The sequence below is a fragment of the Myiozetetes cayanensis genome, unplaced genomic scaffold (assembly GCF_022539395.1).
Source record: "Myiozetetes cayanensis isolate MyiCay16 unplaced genomic scaffold, myiCay2020 scf12, whole genome shotgun sequence".
Taxonomy (NCBI): domain Eukaryota; kingdom Metazoa; phylum Chordata; class Aves; order Passeriformes; family Tyrannidae; genus Myiozetetes; species Myiozetetes cayanensis.
Window position 1 is genome coordinate 4,124,757 of NW_026086826.1, and position 21,991 is coordinate 4,146,747.

Genomic DNA, 21,991 nt, shown 5'->3' on the forward strand with positions numbered 1-21,991 from the left:
ATACACATTCCCCCTACACACGAGCTGTTCTCTCAATATCAATCATATGCCTTGTAAGTAATGTTTCACAAATATTCTGTAAATCACAGGAAAATGCTTGCAATAATGTGAAATATGACTTTCACTTGACTGTTTCAGCAGAGGCCCCTAACAGGCCATTCTCCTGTCAGCACTAACATTTGTTATGGCTAATAACATTTTCAATCACAACTATTTTGGGAAAAATGGATTTATTTTAAACCTGCTTCCCCGCAAAGGAGATCCTGAAAACGCCCTGCCAAGGACACAGACTCCTTACAGAGCACAGACCGTTAATTCCCAAATGAAACTTCATCTCATCCTAATTCTCAAACATTGTTCCTCAGACAGCTTTTTAAAGACTTTGTTTGTTTCTTTTCAGGCTCTGAGATACTTGTTCACCTCTTAGTCATTGTTTTCCGTCTGGCTCAGATAAAAGGAATAAAAAGTTACTTTTGAGCAAGTATCTTGGGGATATTCTGGAACTGCTTTGGAATTTTGTTCCAGATTCTAGGAGAAGAGACTTAAGAATTTTCTAGGTAGGGAACTGGTAGTCTTGGTGATTTGAATTACATTGAAAGAAACTTCTTGTTTTGAAAACCACACTTAAATAAAACCTAAAATGGTGCTTCTCTTAGGTAGGAAGCACAAGAAGTGCATTAGACAAGGTGAGAACTCCTTTCTTATCCTTAGGCATGTTGATGGAGCTTGGTGGAGGACAAGGCACTGTGTCAATGCAGCTGTTTGCAACCTTATCCCTCTTTCTGTATCTATGTATGGACACAGAACCTGGTGTTTAACTCCTTGGGACTGGTCAGTGTCCTCCAGCCAAACACATACACAGCAGTGGGACTGCCCCCTACCTGAGCAAATGGAGAGCTTGATCCCTGATACTTCACCTCCCTAAGTGCACCTTCACATTTGTCAAGCTGCAGGGTTAAAAGTTTGCCAAAGAGATTTGGCAAAATGTGGGTTGCTTTATTTAACCCCTGTGCGAAGGGATGGAAGGAAGTGCAGACACAGGATGTTCCTGGAGCTTCTGCCTTCTTGCCTGTAGGTCTTATCATTTCAGCTTTTCTTAGATTGTTTAAAAACAATGCCTGGGAAATTAGATAGGAAAAAACCAAAGCAAATGTCTGTAATGCCAAAGGGTGGCAAAGCACTCTTCCACTGCCAAGGCCAGGCATATATTCCTAGGGTGGATGTGGGCCAGAAGACTGTTGCTCCAGCACGTGAGTGAGGGCTGCGCTGCTTTGCTAACAGGCATTTATAGCCCCCTTGACCCTGTCACTCCCCATAAATCCATACCTATTTCTGCTCTCATTTCACCCTATTTATTCCCTGGCAGGTCAGATATGAGATGCAGTGTTCATATCATGAGGCTAGCGAGAGACCAGGGCTGGGGTAATGGGAAACATCAAAACGACTCTATTAACAGAACAGAGAAGAGAGGTCCTGTAGTGAAACCACCTGCCCTGGAAAATAATCTCAAGTCTGTCACAGATTCATGGTGCAGCTTCAGACGTACCAGGAACTCCCCTTTTGCCTCAGTTTTCCTATCTATGAAATGAGTATAAGGGAAAATGGGACTAAATTAATAATTAGTAAGTGCTTTAGTATTATTTGCCAGAGATTTTAAATGTGATTCTGGTAGTAATTCCTTAGTATGGTCTTTCTCTATCTTCACTGCCCTTTTAAAACTTCTTTCTCATTTTTCTCTAGGAAGGAGAGATCCTGACTTCTATCAAAAAGCAGGAAGCCATCAGGAAGCTCATGGTTTTCTTGCATGAATGGGATAGTGCCCACAAAGTTCCTCGAAGCTGCATCCTGGACAGCTTCATAAAAAGCAAGGCAGAACCAGAGCTGGAGCTCACCAGTTTGTTCCTGGCTCACCTGACAGCATGGCTCAGGATGGCACATCTGTTTCCTTGGACAGCTGGAGGGGCTGTGTGATAGTGAGACAGAGAAGAGAGGCAAGTTCTCTACCAAAAATTAGTTTAAAGAATAAGCAATGTTCTGCAGGACTGAAAAACAACCTGGTTATCTAAGGATGAAACTGAAGGGAAAACCATGTAACCTGTCTCTGAGGAAACTAGAATTAGTGTTTTTCTTGCACTGGGATGAGCGTGCTGCCTCTGCCTGCCTGTGAGAGGAAGGCCCATGCCCTCTTGCAGAGACAGTACCCAGTTCAGACCTTCACCCGCTGCAGTGGGGTGATGGCTCACGGGAGCACGGCCTGCTGGCAGAGGAAGATGGGCTCCAAGGCAGGAAAGACTTCTGGCTTTGTTCCCCCTATCCTGGAAGCCACAGATACCTGACTGAATTTCTGGAGATCGGAGGTGTCTCGATTCCCCTGGAAATAGTGGGGCTGAACCACCTGAAAGTAGAGGACAAAAGGGAGTCTGTAAAGCTGCTGCTGCTCGCTGCAGACACTGGTAGGGAGTATAAGGAGCTCATTTGCAAAAGCTACAGTAGGCAGTGTCCATCTGTTTAGGAATTGTCCTAATTCAGGCAAGGATGTTCTCCCTGACCTCTGGAACCCGGGATTCCTTGCTGTGCTGAGCCACTCCCTCCCCTCCAGCTGCAGATGGCAGATCACTGCAGCCCTGGTCTGGCTGGAAGGAGCTCAGAGTCTCAGCTATTGTTGAGTGCCTGCATTTCATCCCCTCTCATTTTTTAATGAGTTCACTTTCTTCACAGTCATATTGGCACAATATTGCTGCCCTGCTGGCTGCAATTCTTCCAGTTAAAACCACAAAACAGTTTCTATTCTTACCTGCAGCACTCACCTTCTACAAACTTTCCCAGAGTCCCCCTCTGGGGTGGGAGGGCCTTGCAGCTCATATCTTTGAAAGAGCATCACAACATTTTTTTTCCTGGTTTTTTTTTTTTTTTTCCCGGGCAGTGGAAGCCAAACCCTGTTAGTTCTGTATTTGGAGGACGTTGTCAGAGGCCATGGGGTGATGCATACTGTCACAGCTTCCTCCTAGAGAGATAAAGCAACGGGATCAGCAGCAGAATCCTTAGGAGCTCTGTTTGGCATTCCAGTGCCAGACTCTGCTTCTGTAAACATCTGCAGAAGGGCCTTCCTTGGCCACCTAAACCAGCTGAGAACTTTTCCAGCTGGTTTTCCAGTTGATGGTGTGGCTCCTGACAAGGGCAGAGAATTCTTTTTCCTGGGTCTTTGAACCACACTCCAAGTGGGATGTGATAGTGGTTTCTCTTGGGGTGGCAGTGAAACAGCTGAGATGGGTGACCCATTCTCCTCCAGGCACATGAGCTGGCATGTCTTTCTCTGCATAGGGGTACCAGACCTCGCCAAGTTCTTGGCCTCTTCCAACAAAGCAGAGGGTCAAGAAGACACGCAGACTCTGATGGACTCTTCAGGCTGTGGCAATCCCAAGTACCAGAGCCAAGTCCACCTTGTAGCTGTGCTGCTGTGTACCTCCACAGGCCCAGCATGGGCTCTGCCGATGCTCAGGGTCGTGCAGGTGGGTACTGAGCGTTGGTGGAGTGGGGGGAATGGGAAGTGTTTGCATCTGTGCCAAGCCTGGCACTGAGGCTGCACTGAAGAGCCCTGGTGCCTGGAAGGGAACGACCTGGAGAACTGTGTGAGGGCTGTCCCTGTCACTCTGCCCTTTCCACCCAGCATATGGTGAGAGAGGTGCCCTGTGCCCTCGAGGAGCCCGTGCTGGGCGTGCTGCGCTCTGTGCACCTGGAGGTCCAGTAGGAAGGTGGGATCTGTGTACCCACCCTGGGCGCTCTGGGGCAGGCCGTGGCTGGCCTGGGCAAGTGTGGCAAAGGCGAAGGGCGAGCTCAGGAGGTCTCGGCCATGCATCTCCAAACGCCGCTCCCGCCGGGCCGCGTCGCCTCATTAGTATTGTCTCATTTGCATACCCAGGGTGCACCGCGCCCGGCACCGCAGCCCCGGTACCGCCTTTCGGAGCCGCCGCTCTCCGGGGTCGTTGGGCCCGGTGTGGGGTCGGGTCGGTCACACTGCTGGGGGGACGGGCCGGGGAAGAGGAGGGTGGAACTGAGCATCATAACAGATCGCCATGACTCTTAGAGGAAAAGCTGGGAGTAGCTATGTGCAAAGGAAAGGTATCGGTATACTCTGGTTTCTCTTCAGATCGTATAAATCTTTCGCCTTTTACTAAAGATTTCCGTGGAGAGGAACAAGTACGAGTGCTATTGAATTTTTTGAGGCTCCATTTCGGTGGAGCTATCCTTGTTCTGGTTAAAAATAGAAAAGATAACGGTAGGGAAAGCTGTGAGAGATCTGAGCATGCTTTGTAGCGTCGAAGTTCTTCCCAGGGAATAGAGCTATTTCTGCTGCGTGGTCGGTTCCGGACCGGTGCCCACGGTCAGTCTGGGCCGGGCTCGGTTGCCGGTACCGCTGATCCCCGGTACTCGGTCCTTCCGCAGCGCTCTCTCCCTACCGGGGCGGCCCCCTCATCACCCCTGTCCGATCGGGACATGAGCTCCGGGAGAAGCGGCCAGCCAGGAACCTGCCCCGCTGTCCCGGGCGCTGCAGCCCCGCCCGGGCCGCCGCTCTGGCGCTGTTGGCGCGGCCCGGGAGGGTCCTGGAGCAGCCCAGTCGTTACTGCCCAGCCTACCGTGACCTCCCTCCCTCCGAGCTCCGGTCCGTGGCAGAGGCACACGGCAGCCTCTCTCGGAGCCGGCTTTACTCCTCTGCGCCGCCCCGCCGAGGAAACCGTGCCGTCAGAGCCCGACTCCTCCAGCATCCGGGGTTAGCTCCGCCCGCTGTCCCCGCCGGGCCCGCCCCGCCCCAGCAGCAGGGCAGGTACCCCTCAGCACGGTGCGATCAGCGTACCCGGGGTGCAGTGTGAGCAGCGCCGGGCCGGCCCCACTGACAGCCGCCCCTCCGACCGGCACGGCCGGGGCTTGGGCCGGCGGGGGTGTGGAACAGGCGGGGAGCTGGGGCCGAGCCGGGGGAGGCGGCATGGGAGGCTATGGAGGATCACCGTGTCCTCTGAGGCAGCATCAGGGAATGGATACTTGTGCGGAAAAGATGGCGTGTATACTCTGGTTTCTCTTCAGATCGTATAAATCTTTCGCCTTTTACTAAAGATTTCCGTGGAGAGGAACAAGTACGAGTGCTAATAAATTTTTAGAGGCTCCATTTTGCTGGAGCTATCCTTCTTCTGTTAAAAAAAAGAGCGATGGCAGGGCTTACTCAAGAGCGGTGAGAGCATCTATCGAGCTACAAAGTTGCAGTGCGGAGCCGCGGAGTAAATGGTCCTTTGTGATTCGTACCGTGGGAAGAAGGGATCCGCTCCAAGGCTGGGGCTGGTGCCAAACCATTTCACCCGCACCTTTCTGCCCGCACCGCCTCCTCTTCCTCCTCTCCTCCTCATTAGCACCGCCCCGTCACCGGTGATTTGCATACCCAGCGAGCCCCGCGGCCCCGCCGGTGTCCGGTGCTGCGGCCGCTGCCCCGCCCGGGCTGTGGGGGCTCCCCGGTGGGTGCAGCCCGAGGGGCCGGGCCGGGCCGGGCCGCGGGGCCGGGAGCGCCGGGCGCGCCCGGGTCACCCTGAGGTTTGGGGCGTGGGGCAGGCGGGGGCAGGGTCGGGGAGAGAGGGAGGGGCATACTCTGGTTTCTCTTCAGATCGTATAAATCTTTCGCCTTTTACTAAAGATTTCCGTGGAGAGGAACAAGCACGAGTGTCGAATAATTTTTTGAGGCTCCATTTCGGTGGAGCTATCCCTACTTTGGTGAAAAATAGAAAAATAAGTGGCTACTGACTAACATTAGTAGTGTAGGACCATTGCATTTGCGATGGTAGTGTCCTGGTTCGCTGTTGACCACCCCCCAGGAGAAAAGTGTTTATCTGCTGCACCGAGACTGCCGAAGGTACAAGAGCTCACCACGGTCCCCGAGTACATAGCTGGCTGTGAGCTGCCAGGGCGACCAGGGGGGTGTTTCTCTCAGGGTCCCTCATCTTCTGCAGGGCTCACCCTGGCTGCCACAAAAGTCATTGGGTGAGAGCAAAATCATTGGTGGAGCAAAATCTACAGGACCATGACAGGGACCTTAGAGATGTGGCTTCTTTTGGGTAGGAATGGTCTGGGACATGTTCCTCACAGTGAAGGTTTCATCCCATTCACCGCTCGCTCCACTGCCTGGCTGAGTACCCCAGTCATGCCAGCTGTCCAGCCCTAAGCTGTTCAGAGGTGGGTGTTCAGGAACGAGGCAGCTACCTGCAGGTAGCAATGCTCAGATGCTCCCAGCTATTGACACTGGAGCTGGCTTGAAGTCTCATTTACAGGGAGATGTGAAGTCTGCTCTTGGCCTTGCATGCTGTCACCTCCTACCGCTGGGCCTGGAAGCAATCTATGTCCCCATCCAGGGCTGAATGGTGCTGCGTTGCTCATGGCCACTGTATTCTCCACATAGCTGGGAGCCACAGCAAGCAGTGAAACACTCCCTTTTTTAACATCAGTCACCCATTAGAAAATCTAGTGCCCAGGACTGACTGCAGAATCCTTAAGGAAATTCAGCCATTTATGCTAAAATCAGTTCATTAAGCATGAATTTCCTGCGGTGTCCACAAGATAGTGCTGTCAGAACACTTTTCCTGCAAAAGCAGATGACAGAAAACCCTTGGGTAGGGAGGCAGATGTGGAGGGTCTTCCAGTCTATCAGAAGTAACAGTGGTGGTGTTTGAGTCCTGGGTTCTTTTTGGTCACACAAGAAACTTGCCAGATTTTAATAAACACAAGGAAGCTCCCACCAATCATTAAGCAATTGGCTCTCAGCACTGATTGCTAATCCACGCACAGCCAAACCTTTCTTGTTTATTTTAGGACTCTCCTTCCCCTCTGTTTGGTGCCACTAGGGCTGGACACAGCATTTTCAATTAGGGCTGCACCAAGAGGCCCAGACTCTATTTGTTGTGTGCTTTTTCCCCCCTCCAGGGTAGGGGGCTGATGGCCTAGAAATCAGATCTCTGGCTCCTCTGCTAGATATACAGATTAGTATATTAAGTGCAGGGAGGGGAGGTAGAACAAACATGGGGCAATACTTTGTTTCTTGCACCCAGGCATAATGGGGAAAGGCTGGGTAATCCAAAAGCGGTAACACTTGAAGTAGAACAGGACTGTCTTGCTTTTGTCCAGACTCAGTAGGGCTTAGCAGCCCTTTTACTGTGATGTGCCGTATTAGTATGATGTAGGCAGAGCCCAGACCCAAGTCAGCTTTGACTGTTCAGAAACCCTCTGAGTGCTCAGCCCCAAACTGCCCCCAGCACCTAAACTGCTGATCACAAAGTGCCCCAGCTGTGGAGCAGGATCCTGTCTGGGTTGAAGGATCCGCCTTCTTTAGCTGCTTGTGGACTACTGCTTGCCCACATCCCAACAAAGTTCTTTTGCTGTCTTTTCCTGGCCCATCCTGAAACCTGGCACACAAAAGTGATCCAGTCCAGACTGAATAACTGGCCTCCTCCAGAGTCAGCATCCCCAGAGACATGGCAAGGATGCAGTCCACAGCAGGTGGGTGCAGAGCTGGATGCACTGTCACTGAAATTCCACCCTTAACTTTCAGAGGGAGAAGACAGCTCAAAAACAGGGAATCCCTTTGTGATCTGATGCTTGCATAGCTGCATCTAGTGTTGCTGAATCTAGAGCCTACAGGCCTGTTTTGTTCTTTCCAAGACAACCCCTGAACTGAGCTGAACAAATAGGAAAGAGCAGGCAGCAGCACATGTCTCACAACTACCCTTCCCTAACCCACTCCCTCCCAGAGGACAGGGTGTGTACACCCACCCAGACCCAGACTGCACACATGGGCCACGGCACAGCACATTGCTGCACCTGAGCCAGGGCCCAGCTTTGCATTTCTGCCCTCAAAAGCAGATTTGGGGGGGTTTACTGAACATCTTTGTGTATTTTGTGTGGCATAAAATGGGAACCATATGAAAAAAGTAAAGATCCTGTGGCTATCTTAAAAACCTACATAAGCTCCACTGGTGCAAAGGAATTTCACAGGGCCCTTCCTACTTATCTGATATAAGAGCTGAGCCACTCACTATATAGGAGGATAGGTACCCTCTAAATCAGCTTCCCCCATGTTAGGCAAGTTCTACCCAGCAAGATCTCAAAATTAAGAGGCAAAACTTATTTTGAGTGATTTTTATGTAAACATTACAAGTATAAAGACTTTGAAAAGAAACTTCATCCAAGAAATCAGCCTCTCTATACAACCAGCCAGTCTTTAGGGCTGTTAGACTTTATCAAAATCAGCAAGAAGTATATCTTATAGGACAGAAGATAATTAAATCCAAGAACATTTATTTATTCAACTTCTTAAAATACTGAGTTTTACAATCACATAGTCCATTTTCTTTCTAGAAAAGCAAAACTTTTAACAGTTTTGCAGTGTTTCAAGCACATCTGGAAAGGTCATGTACTGTACATCTGTATTTAGTTCTATTAGGGGAGACCATTGTCACTAGCAAAGAGCCAGATATCAGACATCTCTCAGGCAGAGACTGAAGACCCTCAGACCTGCTCCCCAAACCTTGCAGTGAGTGCACTTTAGCACCCTGCTGAGTCCCCTGATACAGGCCATGGAGAAAAAGGCTGCTGTGTTCACTGTGCTTGGGCACACGTGACCTGCAGACACTCTACCAACATTTAAAACAGGACTGACACAAACCACTGACAGACATGCAAGACAAGACAAGTGCATGAAAGATTGCTTGTGAACCAGGTTTTGCTGTAATGACTAAGGCCTCTGCCTTCTTATCTGCTTGCTGGCTTGCTCCTCCAGTTGCATGGCAGCCCCCAAGGCATCCAGTGTTTCTGTGAAGGAAGATAGGAGTGACAGGGTGACTGACCTGGAAGCTGAGTTCCCCAGCCCAGCTGTCCCTCCCAGCAGAGCTGAGAGCTATGCAGAAGGACTGGTTGCTCAAACCCCAACAGGTATGCTGGGGTTACTTTCGGGTCTTTGGAAAAGCATTAGTAACAGTGCTAGTCAGAGACAGGCACTAACATACCTTTGACACTGAGGAAACTTCTTGAGCTGTCCTTTACGAAGTACTTTGCTCTGCTCACAAAGGTCTCGAGATCATAGTCTGGTTTCTCTGTGATTCCCAGGAGGTAGTCAACCTCAGTCATCATTGTCGTCATTCTCTGTATTTACAAGGATAACAGTGATGAGAAGTTGACTTTCTGGAAATTCAATTAGTTACTTCACATCTGACACTCCAGCCAACAGAGCTGAGCTTCTGCAGATCAGGAGCAGTCAGTGCTCATTAGCAGCAAGTAGAAGTTGCTACTTGGAGAGAAGGAAGATCCAGCAGGCCAAAAAGCATTGAAACACCCCAGTTTAACCAGTTGGGCAGGAAACCACAGGAAAAAGTTGGCAGTGAGGAAGAAATAACACCACTGTACAGATCTTGCATTACAGCCTAGAGCCTCCCCAGCAGCACTTGGCTCAGACAAGGCAAGCTGCTATCAACATGTAAAAGGCAGCCTGGGCTGGGCTTTCCACTTCCACATACCTGTCTCAGTTCTCTAAGCTGTTCTACAGCCTTCTCCTCCCGTTCCCTCACTTGAGTCATAGCCTCACGATACTTGAACATGTGGGGAGAGAGATCTTCCTCCTCATCCTTGGAGAGCTGCAAGAAACAGCCCAAGTAAGAACAGCAAGTTGTTCTCAGCTTTGAGTTCTGTTCAGCCCACTGCACACACGTACACTGTACTGAAGACCCAAGCCTTCTCCACCGGTTTCCATTTCCTCAGTCTCCATCTGATTCTGCATGTCACTACCTCCATCATGAGGGCTGAGCTCTTTCACTCTGCAACAAAAGGATTTGTCAAGCGTTTCTTCCAGCACTCTCTCAGCTACAGCATCACAAAGCAGCCACTCCAGTCTGTCAGTGCTCAGCAAGAGACATTCAGCTGCACTTAAAACATTGCACATTACCACCCCTGAACAAGCTCATGTGGGCAAAACCCCAAAGACTATGGGAAGGAAAGCCAAGAGACAAATGCATTAAGGAAAAACTTTCCTGTCTGACCATCCACTCTGGCAGTCACACATCACTTGAGCTTGGACTGAAGCCCCTTCACAGTAGCTGGCACATACCCCTTGTATGCAGTCCCTCAGGTGTGTGCCATTGTGCATGTGCTATAGCAAATATACTACGAAGGTTGCTCTCTTAGATTCTTAAATATGCTAGATTCATAAGTAAGTTAGGCCTGTAAGTGAGTTACTGTTGTGCTTATACTAAATTCTATAGAATCTTTTGTTAAATTGTTTCAATTAGGCTATGGATTAAGTGTGGTTAAAACCTTAAGGCCTAAACCATTGTTTAAGTCCAGGGCTAAGTTTGGCAAGGGGGTCCCCTCTGAACCTTGTGACTCAGTAGGAGGGTCTTCTTTATTCCTTTTTATCCTTACCCTTTCCCCATCCTTACCCCTTTTTCCATTCCCTAGCCTCCATGTAGATCATTTTAGGTTAATTTTAGTCTGATTCTTCTCTGTGTGCTTTAACTGCTTAGTAAGTAGTAGAGTGAGCCTTGCCAACAAACTGTTGTACATTCCCTTTATTTTTAAACCTGCTTTTGTGATACCTTTGCCAGTGATTCTTCCCAGTGATTCACTCATTTGTGACACACATTCTTAGCACACCCTTACAGACAGGACTCAAAGTACTACAAAAGGGCATGTAGGTAACCATTCAGGACAGGGTAAACTCCCTACAAGAACCAGGGTAGCCCAAAGTCTACCATGAGAGGAGACTCCTCTGAGGAAAGGAGGCATTACTCATGGTTTTACACCATCTCTATTGGGTCTCACACAGAAAACACCCAGGTTGGTTTCATATGACAGCTCTAAGATAATTTGTGCCCAACAACCAACCTCCAGGTTGCCACTACAAACAATACAAAAGCACTTGAGATTCCAAAGGTCAGAGTAAAAGCAGCCAAGATTAGGATCCCCAGGTCTGAAAGGCCATTACCTGTCAGCGTATCTCAGTGTGTTTAAGGTGTACTCACACGAATTCATGCCTGGAGAAATCATTGCTATCTGCAAACGGAACAGAAACCTCAGTGACTCTCCCATCTGAATTTTGTTTGTGTTAATGGTTCTACAGATCTCACCACACAGCTGGGATATTTTAGGACAAAGGGTCAGAGCTGAGACAGTCTGTCAAGTCCATTTTAGTTTAGTTTCTGTGGGACATGCCAGCAACCCTGTATCCAGTTTTCCACTTGCTTTGTGTACACCCACTGTGCTTCTTCCTCCACAGGAACCAAAGCCCTTTGAGAGCACACCAGGCTCTCCTACAGATTCACTGTATGAAAGTGTCTTCTGCAGCTCTGCTTCTATGGGAACTGGGCATAGCTCACCAATTTATTATCTCAGTCACCATGGGCAAGTTTCCATGAAGAAACTGTATGACTTCTTTTTTTCCTTTTTTTTTTTTCTTGAGAGATCTGAAGCTTTCTGACTTCCAAATCCCCTCATTCTAGAAGAGGGTGCAGGTATTTGGTGGAACTGCAGAACCCATAAGCAGTGTCTTTGACATGCGTACTCACCATACAGGTCCTTGAGTTTGTTCCTATGAAAGAGTCTCTTAGCACCTGGGTCAGCTTGCTCTCCCGAAAAGGGGTGTGAGATTTGTTCTGCCCTAAAGCTCGGATACACTCCTAAGAAAAGATAAGTCTTGTGAATGCAGTATCGGCGTCTCGAACAGCTCTGCAGGCTATCAACCACCAGCTGCTGGTAAACCCAACAGGCTGAACAATGGTCACATCTATTGCTCTGTAAGTCCTTCATAGCCTTTAAAATATATACCAGGTATTTGACTGTCACAGGACAGCAGGTATATTCATCATATATTAAAAAAAAAAAAGACAACTTGAATGAAGCTGTACCAGTGTCTGGTCTGACAAGTGTCTGCTTTCCTGGAAATACTCTAAATGAAAGTATACCCCATTTTCAGGGTTGCTCACATACTAAATGAGTATTTTCTTGGCTGTTCTTTTCCCCTGTGCAGATAACCCCAGAGCTGAACAGAATCCATATGTGGACTATCACTCTTTGCTCCCTGAGCTATTAGCTCACCTTCAAAGCCAGCAAGCTCTTATTGATTTCTGCACCTTCCATTCGTGTCTGCCGATCAGCACTAGACGTGTCTGCACCCCTCTCGTTTCCTGCCAGATCCACCAGAGAAAACTTGCCAATCAGTTGTCCTCTTTGGCGCAGGATGATTTGGAAGCAGGCGTGTGACCGTGAAGAGCTCGCATTTGCAAAAGTCTGCCCAGACGTCCTACAGCAAAGGGGCAAACGAGCATTAGAACTGTGTCACAGGAGACAACAGGTCCTGACAGCACTAGACAAGACCTGCAGTCATTCAATTAAGTTGTTTAACCTCCCAGGTTTTATCCCACATGTTAATATTTCAAGTTGGTGTGAATTATGGAATTATTTCCGATATAAGAGCACAGGACTGCTGTGAAAAATATGAACCTGCACCCTGGTTATAGAGATGTAAGGCTATTTAAGCTGCTTGGCTCAGTTCAGCCAGCCTACACTGGAATGCCTTTCTGATGCTAATGCCTCACAGGCACTTGGAGCTGGAAGTCACACCTTCAGCACAGCCACAAGTCATTTTCCTAATGCATCTGCCATTATACAGTAAGCTCAGCCAAGCTCCCCACTAAACAGCATTAGCTGTTCTAGCGCATTACAATTGTGGTAAATCCCTTTCTCCAGCCAAGCCGGCTTGGCACTTCGCCTCTGCTGTGCAGCTGCACCTGTCCCATCACGGCAAGGCACAGACTGGCATCTTTTAAATTAAACCTGCCTGTGACCTTCACTGTAATTTATTGCCTGAGAGTGCTGGCAGGTTCACTGTCCCACCTGGATCCCTACTGAGGGGGGAAAAGGGAGGGGAGGTCATCCTAAAGCAAGGCTGAAAAAGAGTTCATGACTGAATTGCCAGCTGAAACAGGATGCACAGCAGAGTGCTGAATGAGCTTTCAGGATGTGCATATCTGCACATGCAGGGCAGTAAAGAAGCCAAGGAGTTCTCATTTGCCTAGTAATGTTTCCACAGCCGTTGCAACTTAACTGAAACAGGTAAGGCTTGGTAATACAGGTTTTAGCTCCCAATTAAAAACCACCACTATGAAGGCAGAGTTGCCCCAACCATGGCCTTTCCTGCCAGGATGATGTGCCAAGCCTACAGCTGTCCCTTGGCACCTGCTCTCAAGGATTCTTTAGACAAGATCCCTGAATGACATGCAGCATTTTTGTTGTCACTGGAATAAGCTCATCTGGTCTGCAGTTAAGCCAAAGCATTTTTGCAACTGTGGTTGATGCCAGCTGCTGTTCCTTGATCTGACAAGCCCTTGGGGAGCTAATTGTATTCCTGTAAAGTAGCTGATACTTCTAGAAAGCAGAAAGGCAGCCATGTCCTCATGTGAATAGTTTCTCTCATTGGAGTTACATGAGGACCTATGAATGATGAGCTCTGACTTTCCTCTATGGCAGCCATGCTGAACCCACCCCATTACTGAGTAACCACCTTCTGGAATTCATACAGAGGTGCCTGTTACTGGGAAAAACAAGCTCCTGTTAAAGTCTCGAAGCAACCAGCACCAGACATCGTATATTTTTTCTAGATGTGGAGATACAACAGGACATGACCACTCTCAGTGGTTTCAAGGCACCCAACCTGCAGGCACTGCCGATCGTGATCATTCTGATGACATCCTCAGCAGAGCCAACTTGTCTTTCTTGGAGACCCACAACCTGGACCTGCTGCTTGCCATCCTCCAGGACTCGAAGCTTGGCCTTCTTATTCAAGAGGTCAAACACCTGTATTTCAGGCAACAAGACTGAGGCAAATCTGAACAAGGTCTCCTTGTAAGTATTTTGCAGTGTCTTTATACAAAGCTATACAGAAACAGCACCTTTATCACGGCCTTCCAGTTCAATTCCACACACACTAAGATCAATAGAATACATAGAACTATATCAAGTAGTAACTTTGGCTCAGCTACTTATGAAATACTCAACCAAAGAAATCAGGTCAAGATTTAAAAATAAAGCAGTCTTACCTTTCCATTGTATATTTCAAAAAAAGTCACATAGACTTCCAGATTCTGACTCCTGTACCTGGGCTGGCTTAGGAGGAGGAAGACATCTTGCGCTAGTGAAGAAAGGCAGAAGTTAACTGGTTTAAAACACACTCTAGTTGCTATTTGATCTACTTTCAAATATTGCACAGCCATAAGGCAGTGTCTAGCAGCTGAACGACAGTCATCCAAACAAATGCTTGTGAAAAAAATCAGTGCTGAGCTACCATCTGGAGAACAGATTCAGCAACATCCTTATCCAGAGACTGAAAACAGGGGAATACAGAAGTTTCTGCTGCTAATGTCACTTATTTACAGCAATCCTTACTGCTCTGGGGGAACACTGGGATCTGCTATTGTTTTGGACAGGCCTGAAAGAGCCATGTGTTTGTGTTTCAAGTGCTCCTTGCAGAAAGCCTAGAAAACACACATCCCAGAACATCTGCTTTGCTGAGGTTTAGAGACAATGTACCAGATTAGCTGTGCCTGCGGCTGGATCCAGTGTAACTTTTCACAATGAGGCCTCAGACTCTGAAACCCAGCTGAAAAGCAAAGACTCCTTCAGGGCCAGTCATAACTATTTCTCAGAGATCAGGCAACAGTTGCTTCTGCTTCAGCTGCCTTGCTGCAAAGATTGTTTTCACAGCGTGCCTTTCTAAAGGGAAGGTAGAGGTCAGCGGTTTTGGTGCTTTCTAGGCATTACATCAAGGAGGGGCTTCTAAGCATGTTTTCTGAAATCATTTTGTACATGCTAGGGTTTTTTGCATCTAATGCTTACAGGAAGAAACCCAACATATACATTCTTTTGTGTAACAGGTTTTGTATCAGAAATGGATGGAGTTGCGTTGCATTCGAGTCAGCTTTTTTCCAAACACCATCCTTAGTCTGAGACAAAAGCAAAGCAGAAGAATCAAAATTAATGCCAAACTAGAGAACATGTCATCTCCTTGCCTCAAAAACAAGTTAAGTGTGGATCTTACAGGCCAGAGGGAAAATATTTTGTGAAACCAATTAAAAAATTAACCATATCTCCTGCAAACACCAGCACTTATTACTGAAAACACAAATACTTTATGTATCTTCTACTGGACACATTTTAAATAATCACATACAACCAGGTCTTATCTATTTAAGGAAAACAAGCAGTAATCTGATTTTTGTATCTACAGAAGAATCAACTTACAGGCAAAGGCATATATCCCCTTGGAGGCATTCTGTATTTTCCCAGAGAAGTCTCCACCCATAGTCTGCAAAGAGAAAAGGCCAGAGGTCAGGCGTGGTACCAACAAATCAACCTACCTGATCTTAGTCCCAAGAACAGGCTAGGAAGTTACCATAGGTATGCTCCAATGTCAGCAAGGTGATTAGAACACATCGCAACTCGGGATAAAATTAATTTGCTGCTTCCCTATCAGTTCAGAAAGAAGATCTGGACTACACAAAGCAACAGCTGAATGCCTGTAAGGCCCTGGCTGCAGAGCTAAAGCAGTTGTTCCTCCAAGGAAAATGCATGGCCTTGACACTGCAACCAAACAGCCTCTGGTCAGAAGAGACAAAGCCTCATTTCTTAGGACATAAGTTGAGTAACATTTTCACTGCTGCTTGCAAAAGTTAACACATGACATCAAAATGCAAATTTAGAGCAGACAATACCTTTAACTCCTTTGACCAAGGTACCTTTAATCCCAACAACATTTTCAGTTAGTGCTGTTCTAGTGACCTGCTCTACCAACCTTTAGATGAGACAGAGTCCATTATTTAAAACACAGCTCAATCTGCCACTTTAATGTGCAACACTCCAGTCTCAGGGTAGAGCTGCTGTCCTTGCACTAGCTCTGCCCTAGGACTGGGAAGGGAAAGTAACTTCATCACCTATGATTTTAGTGCCTCACGGTTGCATTCTTGTACCAATACTCAGATGAACAGGTTTATCTGCCCTTTCCAGTGCAATGAATACAGCCTGTGTTGAAACTTTTGTAAGCTTTCAGATTTTCTTCTGGATTACAGGAAGAGATCTACAGCTCTCTACATAACACTAACAATAGGAGATCCTAGGCTAAAACTTAGCTCTAACACCAGAACAACAGCAACTACTGTCTGATTACTCTGACAGCAGGTTAGCCTAGTCCAGTCAAGACCAACTGTGGTTTGAGGTAAAGGCTTTTTGCAGAACAGGACAGCAGATTTGACTCCACTATCATACTGTGAGGATCCTTCCCCACAGTTCCCAGAAGAAGAATGTTAAAGACAACACAACTGTTGAAAGTTTGGAGCAGGTCACCTTTGAGACAGAAAACAGCTTTCACATCTCTTGAAACTGCAATTGGAAGACTGGAAGGAGTCGTTAGAAAGCAAATGCACTAACTTGCCCTCTTCACAAATTAAGTATTTATGTGCATCAAGAGGCTTATCCTTATATAATTGCTGAAGTCTTTGGAAAGCCAGCTATGGGGGGATTTTAGTACAATTTTCCTGAAAACCTCAAAGGAAACCTACTAATATATAAAGCTACAGAAAAAGAGTTAACATCTAACAGAGTATGAGCTTTAAGACAATAAAACCAAGATCCAAACACCTCATAACAATCCTACTCATGATCAACATCAAGGAGCTTTAAAATACTTTAAAGCTAGAAAATTTGAGACCTTGGAGAAAAACTTACATGTGTCTTGCCACTGCCTGTCTGGCCATATGCAAAGCATGTTGCTTTCCCACCCTCAAAGATGGTCTCTACAAGAGGTCTAGCAGTGAATCTGGATATTCAGAAAGTAAAAAAGAAAAAATTAATGCAAGCATTTCACACCCTGCTTCATTGTCATCAGTTTCTCTAAAAAAAACCCAAAAAATTAAATAAAAGCAAATCCTTAGGAAATCAGCAAGGCCATGCCAAAAAACAAGCTTTAGACTTTTCAGTCCTTTGTCTTCCTCCAAAAAAGATTTCAATACTTATTTCAGGTAACAGTTTCTTTAAGCCAGAATGCTATCTACCCATAGCTCCATGCTTTTGTCTGAAAGCTGTTGCCAATAAGCAGCAAGCATTACCTGTATACCATTTCATTAGAAGAGGTTTCATCAAATGAAAAGTCAAATCTAAATGTTTGGGTGTCAAGGTATTTGGTTAGGTCTACTTTCTGCTTTGGCTCATGCACCATCAGGACACACTTGCTCGGAACAGTAACCACATCACACTCCTTTTTTTGAAGTTCTGTTGACAGAAAAAGACTGTCAGTTTTAGCAAGAACAAACAATGTCAGACTCCTCCAAACAGAACTCCCTGGTCAATACACTCACCTTGCCTATTGAGAGGGCGCTTCCTCACACAGACACAAATCCTATGTTCTTCTATCTAAAAGGAAAGCAAGAAAACAAATCATTATTTCCCACTTACACTCACACCTACTCCATATTAGAGAGATCAGATGCCCCCTCACATCTACTTTTCTGTGTGCTGATCAGTGCTGCCTCTGCTACTCGTCAGACCCACTCATGAAGGGATGTCAGTCTTAAAGGGCATTCAGTGCAAAAGAAACACTACAAATAATTGACCTTTATGTAGCAGTCCCCAACATATCAAGTGGAAGTGCTGCTATGCTATATAAAGTGCCTCAAATATTCTGTAACAGAAATAGTAGAAAGTTTAGACCTTGATCAGCTTTCCAGAAAAACGTGTGATATCAGTACTGCAACTGTGGTCAAATTCAGACAAATTAATACTTTCATTTACCCCAGAGTTTTTTTTTTTTTTTTGACCTGGAGTTCTTTACTGATGCAATAAGTTAAGCTATTTGTGCAGCACATCTACACATCAGGTGAGTTGGGAAGTGCGTGTGCCATTGGGTGAGGCAGAAAGCAGAAGGTAACAAGCACCTCTCCTGTCACACAGCAATATGTACAGTGTTTTTCACTTGCTGAAGATCCTGACCAAGCCTGTTTTTTCCAGTTTTTGACCTCTACTTTTGCTCCTCCGCTTTTTGACCTAGTTTAAAAATCACTTATTATAAGATTTACTTATATTAACACTTCCTGTAAGAGGGCAACGGTCCATTTTAAATGATGCCTATGCCTACAATGGCTCTGCCATTTGCAAACTCTGAAAGATATTGATGCTCACAAATCATTGCATGATAATTGTTGAAGGGCAAGTTCTTCACTAGTCATATGCAAAGTAAAGCAAGGCAGCTTAGCCCTAGAAGGGGAAGGCAAGTGACCTCACACATATCACCAGGTGCCTCAAGCTCACAATATGCTCAGAGAATTTCCAAGGTGCAGTGATGTACCAGCTGCTCAGTACCACATTTTCAGTACAAAATGAAGTCTGTCTACAGGCTGCAGGTAGTAGCCTCAGTATTTACTTACTGGATCATCTAGAGATATTGGCTGGCAGTTTAAAGTTGCTCTGAATTCCTTGATCATTCGTGCAAACTCCCAGTTTGGACAGTTGCTGTCAAACTCCTGCGGGGAAAAACCATGGATGTGAGGGTAATAGATCTGTTACAGCAAAAAAGCCCCAAAGCCTACTAAGTAGTCAGCTGTAAGTAATTAGAAGCATTTCAAAAGATTCTGAACTTTCTGAAACTAGAATCAATCCATCCTTATGCAAAACCTCATAAGAACAAAGCCTGTCCAAAATACATTTGTGGTACACTCTCCCATAGAATTGCCCCTTACAGGTGTATTGTAGAGTACCTGCGCTCGTTTTATCCTGATTTCACTGATTTGAGCTCTTTTTTCTTCTCTCTTGCTTTTCATCTTCTCCATCTCTTTCACAATGTTAGATCTTCTCCGAACTAGACAAATTGAAAACAGTTCACTGGACTAAATTTTCATACTAGGTTTTAAAGCACAAGACAAATGTTTCAGCTTTCCCAGGTTGCTGGCAGACTAACTTGTACAGGAAACAATCATCTTGGTTTTGCAGCACTTCCTTCCCAAACCAGATCTACCTACCAGGGAAACTGCCCTGGAAGTCGCACTACCACTCTAAAGCAAAGGCAGCAATCCTGAGGCAATACCACTAGGACAGAATTACACATTTTTAATAAAGAAATACTCAAGATATTCAATCTTGCTGCCAAAGTCACCTTTTCAAAGCTTTAGTCTTGGAGTATACAAAGCAGCAATCACACAGTGATTCATTGCTGACTGATGAGTCAGTCTTTATCCACTGCTCCCTGGTACCTGGGCTCCCTGAAGTGCTCGTTCTAGCAGCAGGCAGATGGTTCTCTGTGTTTTCATTTACACTTGGCAGTGAGGCTTCTGGAACACAGCCCAGCCTGCTAGCCCTGGTTCGGCCAGCTGCAGAAAGAAGCCAGACCAAAACCAATAATTAAATCTCAAAGGTCAAGAATGATTCTGCAATCTCTAAAGCCTCATGGACCACAGGCATTCCTCAGCTCCTGGATCAGGAGAGAGAACTAGCAAATGTGCAAGTAAACTTTTAAATTCTTTGCCAATCAATCACCAACTTTTATTCAAATCTGCAAATCAAAGCCTCACCAACTAGAGAAGAATTTAGTATCAAGCCTCTTATTTCAATGTTTTCACAGAACTTAAGATGTAAAGCATGCCCTCAGCTATTCATAGGGTAGCCTGGTAAAATAAATAACTAGAATTTCATAATTCAAAGGAGGCTCAAGTTCTTGCTTTACTCAACCAGTGTAGGTAAAACTACGACCAGTATAGTTAGAGAGCATGTTGTCAGCAGTATTAAGGCACTTCTCTTCCCTCTCCAGCCCCACGAATACCACTTTATGCCATTGAGCAGATACCACATCCACCCAACATGCACAGCTGCAGCTCTCTGGCTGATAAAGTCCATCATTATGCACAACATGTCCTTTGGAAACCCCTTCAGGTAGGAGCTCTGGATATTTGCATAGTGGCAGACCTCGAGGTCTCTTGTTTTGTCTGTGAAGGAGTACAGGTTTGCTAACGCCCCTGGGATTTGTAGTCTGCCTAATTAAATGCACACAAAGCACCTTGTTTCATAGTAAGAATTCACTGAGTTTTTTTCTCCACTCACCAGAAACTGACAAAAATTTTCTGTCTTGCACAGAAGTGCTGGGATCTACTGCCATGTCATCTTCCTGGAGGCTGCACTGAGGTTCTGTGATTGCAGACATCCTGGAACGGCCACGCACAGCTTTGGAAACAGGAACCCAGGGAAACTCAGACACTTGTAATTGATGGAGCGCTCACAAAGTGCAGAACAGTGAGGAATAAGGTGTGGTTAAAAGGACCTTTTCCAATAACAAAGTGCACAAAGAACAAAACAGTGCAGGTGGGTGAAGAGTGATCATTAAACACACCACTATAGAAAAGCAAACAATTCATTCCAGATTTGCAATTCCAGTGAATTCCTTTCAGATACCACTAAGGATTCACATAAGGTTATGGCAGTTGCAGCATCGTGATACTTAGGAAGGAGGAAGTTACAAGTCGGAACTGGGAAATCCTCTGAAACTTCCCACTTGTGAATTAACTCTTTGATGGTGACAGGGCACTGGCTGTGGGAGCCCTGTAACACTAATTTCAGCTGAAAGACTCTGTATAATCACGACATAAAATCTTTGGAAAAGGTCCTTTTGTAGGCAGGTCTCCACTGTCACATGCCATGATATTTTTTGCATTGAGACCAAGTCCATTGCAAAGCTTCCTAGGGGAAGGATTGGAACATTCCCCTCAATAAATATATAAAAAACCAAAAAGCAAGTCTTATTTTGAAAAGAAATGATGTGCAAGCTGGAACTCCCTTCACCTGTCATGACTAGCAATTACCAGAATTTATGCAAAATTATCACCGTGATTTCAAAGGACACCAGATCAGTTTGAAACCAAGGGTTCATTTAAATTTCGAATCAAACTCCTCAGAACCATACCCACAAAATTCAGTGCTCCTGTCTGTTAACTCTTTACCTGAAATCTTCTGCTCATCTGCAGAGACATTAGGTGTGACTGCTACAATTTTAGAAACAAAAAGCATCAGTTTCATTATACTCAAAAATGGCTTTTTTATTCCATTTGCTGTTGTCGCACGTGCCCAGACCTGTTCTCATCACACACACAGCAGCACTGTTTCTGTAAATGCTGGTGCTCCTGAACAGTCAGATTAACTGGAGGATTTGCTGTATCTAAATGGGTCTGATAGTGATTCTGGTATGTGAGGATATTCAGCATCCTCCAAAATCCCTATTGATTTGTAGGACTGAGGCAATACCTATTTCTTAATTCCTAAAGCTCTGCTTCTACTTCTCTCGTTTCCTCAGTCAGATGGAAGCAGATACCTCCTGATCTTCTTTAATTTGTTTAAGTGTAACAGCAATCTGAAGCCATACTCTGACACTGGTGGGCATTAGCTAGTTATAACAACAAAAGTTATTTCAGGAATACTGAAAACACTGCTTCTCTCTTGTGCTCTGAGCAGGTCTTCAGGGACCTTCAGTAGGACAGGCAACAGGTATTTCAAATTTGCAATTAGATTCTATACTTCAGGAGAGCTGTGACCTTTGCAAGGACATCTTCCCATCAGTCAGTGACTGGATTAACATATCTTTGTTTTTCCAGCTGGCTATCCAGCTCCATTAACTGACCTGTCTATACGCAGGCATGACTTTACTGCATCATTTTATTTGTCAGTTCACAAAACTTAGGGAGTTCTCTGAATTTGAGGAAAATCAGGATACTCTAGTACAGAACAGCTCTTTATACATTAAGCTTTTTGGACTACTCCTGCCTCTCCCACACCAGGGAATTTGCACTGTTGTCTGCTGGGACCAGCTTCCTTGTCCTGCATTGCATGCAACAAAAGAAGCCAGACAAGCCCAGTTGTTTTGTTTACAGCTCAATTGCATGGAGAAGCA

The 21,991-nt window shown here is 46.0% G+C and overlaps 2 protein-coding genes and 3 non-coding genes across 5 annotated transcripts; 4 read left to right on the forward strand and 1 right to left on the reverse strand.

Moving 5' to 3' along the window:
- The first annotated feature begins 1,220 nt into the window (after positions 1-1,220).
- ARMH1 (armadillo like helical domain containing 1) lies at positions 1,221-3,748 on the forward strand. The gene is made up of 5 exons (XM_050307074.1): positions 1,221-1,250; positions 1,741-1,965; positions 2,171-2,453; positions 3,322-3,566; positions 3,668-3,748. The coding sequence occupies exons 1-5, from the start codon at positions 1,221-1,223 to the stop codon at positions 3,746-3,748; spliced, it is 864 nt and encodes a 287-aa protein (XP_050163031.1).
- Positions 3,749-4,127: 379 nt separating this feature from the next.
- Positions 4,128-4,242, forward strand: LOC126635908 (U5 spliceosomal RNA). The gene has a single exon (XR_007627837.1). It is a non-coding gene; the product is annotated as a U5 spliceosomal RNA (small nuclear RNA).
- An 817-nt stretch (positions 4,243-5,059) lies between these two features.
- LOC126635897 (U5 spliceosomal RNA) lies at positions 5,060-5,174 on the forward strand. The gene has a single exon (XR_007627826.1). It is a non-coding gene; the product is annotated as a U5 spliceosomal RNA (small nuclear RNA).
- Positions 5,175-5,627: 453 nt separating this feature from the next.
- On the forward strand, positions 5,628-5,742 carry LOC126635916 (U5 spliceosomal RNA). The gene has a single exon (XR_007627844.1). It is a non-coding gene; the product is annotated as a U5 spliceosomal RNA (small nuclear RNA).
- A 2,688-nt stretch (positions 5,743-8,430) lies between these two features.
- KIF2C (kinesin family member 2C) lies at positions 8,431-20,269 on the reverse strand. Its single transcript, XM_050306921.1, has 17 exons — positions 20,155-20,269; positions 19,311-19,427; positions 18,819-18,919; positions 18,489-18,584; positions 17,424-17,478; positions 17,175-17,337; positions 16,795-16,885; positions 15,316-15,379; positions 14,115-14,206; positions 13,730-13,872; positions 12,115-12,319; positions 11,586-11,696; positions 11,006-11,073; positions 9,737-9,839; positions 9,543-9,659; positions 9,036-9,171; positions 8,431-8,841 (listed from the first exon to the last, which is right to left on the reverse strand). The coding sequence occupies exons 1-17, from the start codon at positions 20,252-20,254 to the stop codon at positions 8,765-8,767; spliced, it is 1,839 nt and encodes a 612-aa protein (XP_050162878.1). The 5' UTR covers positions 20,255-20,269; the 3' UTR covers positions 8,431-8,764.
- Positions 20,270-21,991: the final 1,722 nt, after the last annotated feature.

Bases quoted from the DNA above. Each gene is read 5' to 3' on its own strand.
- KIF2C (XM_050306921.1), bottom strand. From the start codon at position 20,254: ATGTCTGCAATCACAGAACCTCAGTGCAGCCTCCAGGAAGATGACATG. The intron at 12,320-13,729 runs GTTGGGTGCCTT...CCTTTGCTGTAG, and splicing joins ACGATCGGCAGTGCCTGCAG to GACGTCTGGGCAGACTTTTG. The intron at 9,660-9,736 runs GTACGTGTGTGC...TGTTTCTTGCAG, and splicing joins GCTTGGGTCTTCAGTACAGT to CTCTCCAAGGATGAGGAGGA.
- ARMH1 (XM_050307074.1), top strand. From the start codon at position 1,221: ATGTGGGCCAGAAGACTGTTGCTCCAGCAC. The intron at 1,966-2,170 runs GTGTGATAGTGA...TGCCTGTGAGAG, and splicing joins CTTGGACAGCTGGAGGGGCT to GAAGGCCCATGCCCTCTTGC. The intron at 3,567-3,667 runs GCCTGGCACTGA...CTTTCCACCCAG, and splicing joins AGTGTTTGCATCTGTGCCAA to CATATGGTGAGAGAGGTGCC.